Source organism: Microtus ochrogaster, linkage group LG2 (assembly GCF_000317375.1).
Source record: "Microtus ochrogaster isolate Prairie Vole_2 linkage group LG2, MicOch1.0, whole genome shotgun sequence".
Classification (NCBI taxonomy): domain Eukaryota; kingdom Metazoa; phylum Chordata; class Mammalia; order Rodentia; family Cricetidae; genus Microtus; species Microtus ochrogaster.
In genome coordinates, this window is record NC_022028.1 from 32,769,006 (window position 1) to 32,771,588 (window position 2,583).

At 52.9% G+C, this 2,583-nt stretch overlaps 1 protein-coding gene across 3 annotated transcripts in view; it reads left to right on the plus strand.

The window, feature by feature from the left end:
* The window catches only part of Dnajb12 (DnaJ heat shock protein family (Hsp40) member B12), a 23,519-nt gene that overhangs the window by 17,119 nt on the left and 3,817 nt on the right, over positions 1-2,583 (plus strand). For all 3 annotated transcript variants that reach the window (XM_005360057.3, XM_005360056.3, XM_013351237.2), the window contains exons 6-7: positions 538-647; positions 1,961-2,133. In XM_005360057.3, the coding sequence (XP_005360114.1) occupies positions 538-647; positions 1,961-2,133 (283 nt within the window). The remainder of the gene's footprint in view (positions 1-537; positions 648-1,960; positions 2,134-2,583) is intronic.

Sequence of the window (2,583 nt, forward strand, 5' to 3'; positions counted from 1 at the left end):
GGCTGGTCTTGAACTCACAGAGATCCGCCTGCCTCTGCCTCCCGAGTGCTGGGATTAAAGGCGTGCGCCACCATCGCCCAGCTATAGGCATGTCTTTATATCTAACATACAGAAGAGGTTTTAAAATCACTATTTTATATAATGAATTTATTTTTAGTTGTCTTGTTTTTGTTCTATGAATCAAACCCAAGGCCTTGTTCGTGCTAGAAAAGCTGCATACCACAGACTGCGTCCCAACCCTTTAATTCGCTGCTTTTCTATCGGTGGTGTATTTGTGACAATTCAAAAAAGATACGGACTGTGAAGGTCTCTCTCCAGCCTGCCTCCCTTCCAGCCACTGACACTCGCTGGTGGTTGTTCTTTCTTGACTGTCTGCACACACCATGTGCTCGCCACTGCTTGCTTTGTCTTTTTCTGGAAAAGCTGCCATGTGGAGGATCTTCTGCCCTGGGAGAGAACTATGGGAGGGAAGGGAGGGAGGGCATCACAGGTGCCGTTATCCTGGGGAGCTCTGACCATCAGCCGTTCTTCCTCCAGGGCGGGCTCGGAGTGTTTGTCCAGCTGATGCCCATCCTCATTCTCATCCTGGTGTCAGCGCTCAGCCAGCTCATGGTATCCAGCCCACCCTACAGCCTGAGCCCGAGACCGTGAGTACACGTCCCTGGGCCAGCCCAGCACCGTAGGGGAACTCGGTCTTCACCAGAGCTCCACCTTCCCACCCTGATCTAGCAGGTAGCCACGCATAGCAGAGAAAGCTGGCTTAGGTCGAGAAGCACACTGTCTGAGCCTAGCCCCTTAGACTTTTGAGGCTCATGACCCCTCAGAAAACACCAAAGAAGTTCCAGGCCCCTCCTCGAGGTGACACACTGTCCTGCGTGATTTTATAAACATGACTTCCCACCACGGTTCCCACCTTTGCTGACCCTGAGAGGGCCTCTACTCTTATTTACAGTCTGTTTGAATCCCTAAGAAAGAACAGGGGTTTAGTCCTTCAGAGGGGGGTGGCTTACATCCTGGTTCTGCATTGAGAGCTGTGACCCCAGGTGAGTCATGTAACCTTGGTTCCCTCATCTGTAAAATGGAAACAATAGCGTCCATCTACTTGGAGGAATTAGTAACACGTGTGAGATACCTCGCCCACTGGACGAGCTCAGCAATGTCTGTTGAGTGGCTACGCGCTCTCAACGGCCAGTGGTCAGCTTGAGTGAGTGAGCTGACTCTCAGAGGTGTCAATGCCTGTTTTTTCCTAGTGCCAGGAACAGTGGCTTCTCAGCTTCTGCTCCCCCAAGCCCTTAGCTCTGATCCCTTGGCCCGCCCACTGCCAAGGCCCCGGCAGGCTCCCTCAGCCAGCAGGGGGCAGAGTTGGCCTCTGCTCCTTCACCAGTACAGCTTGCCTGGGGCCAGGTGCAACCCTTCTCCAGCAGCTGGAGACAGATGAGAATGCGTGCTGGGGCTGCCTCCCTGGAGCAGTGGCTCCTGCTGGGTGTCAAGGCTTCTCTTGCTGCCCGCAGATCCTGTGGCTACAGCTTCTTCTGACATTCTGTTCCTTTTTGGTTTCTCTTGTGGAGTTGAATATGAGCTCCCAACCCATCCATGCTCACACACACCATTTAGAGACAGACACAGCTCTGTGCTCTCATTTCAACCTGGGACTCAGAACTCCAGGCAGGCCTTGGACATCCCTGAGCTTAGAGACAGGGAAGACAGAGCCCACACCCTTGCCAAGAGCAGCTTCCCAGACCTCTCCTCAGGACTTCTCCCACATGCCCCAGTTCTCAGCAGAGCACCTAAAGGTGGGGTTTCCATAGGCTGGACTCTTCATGCAGCAGAGGGCATTCCGCCTTCGCTGCAGACCTTCATTTTGGGGAGCCAGCTGTCCCTGTGGCCTGTGTGGCACCTCCTGCCACCGGGCCATCACCCTTCCAGCTGCCCACTTTGTGCCTGCTGTGTTTCCGGTCAGGTCGGTGGGCCATATCCACAAGCGAGTCACTGACCACCTGAGTGTCACGTACTATGTGGCAGACACCTTTTCCGAAGAATACACGGGCTCCAGCCTCAAAACCGTGGAACGGAATGTGGAAGATGATTATATCGCCAACCTCCGGAACAACTGCTGGAAGGAAAAGCAGCAGAGTGAGTGCACACGTGTCTGCATGTGTGTGTTTGTATGTGTATGCATGTCCTCGTGCATGTGTTCGTGTCTGCGTGTATATGCACACGTGTGTGCATGTGTTTGTATGTGTGTGTCCTCATGCATGTGTTCGTGTCTGCGCGTATGTGTGCATGTGTGTGTTTGTATGTGTATGCATGTTCTCGTGCATGTGTTCGTGTCTGCGCGTATGTGCACATGTGTGTGCATGTGTATGTTTGTGTGTGTATGCATGTCCTCATGCATGTATTCGTGTCTGCGCGTGTGTGTGCATGTGTTTGTATGTGTATGCATGTCCTCGTGCATGTGTTCGTGTCTGCGCATATGTGCACATGTGTATGCATGTGTTTGTGTATGCGTGTCCTCGTGCATGTGTTCGTGTCTGCACGTATGTGCACACGTGTGTGCATGTGTTTGTGTATGCGTGTCCTCGT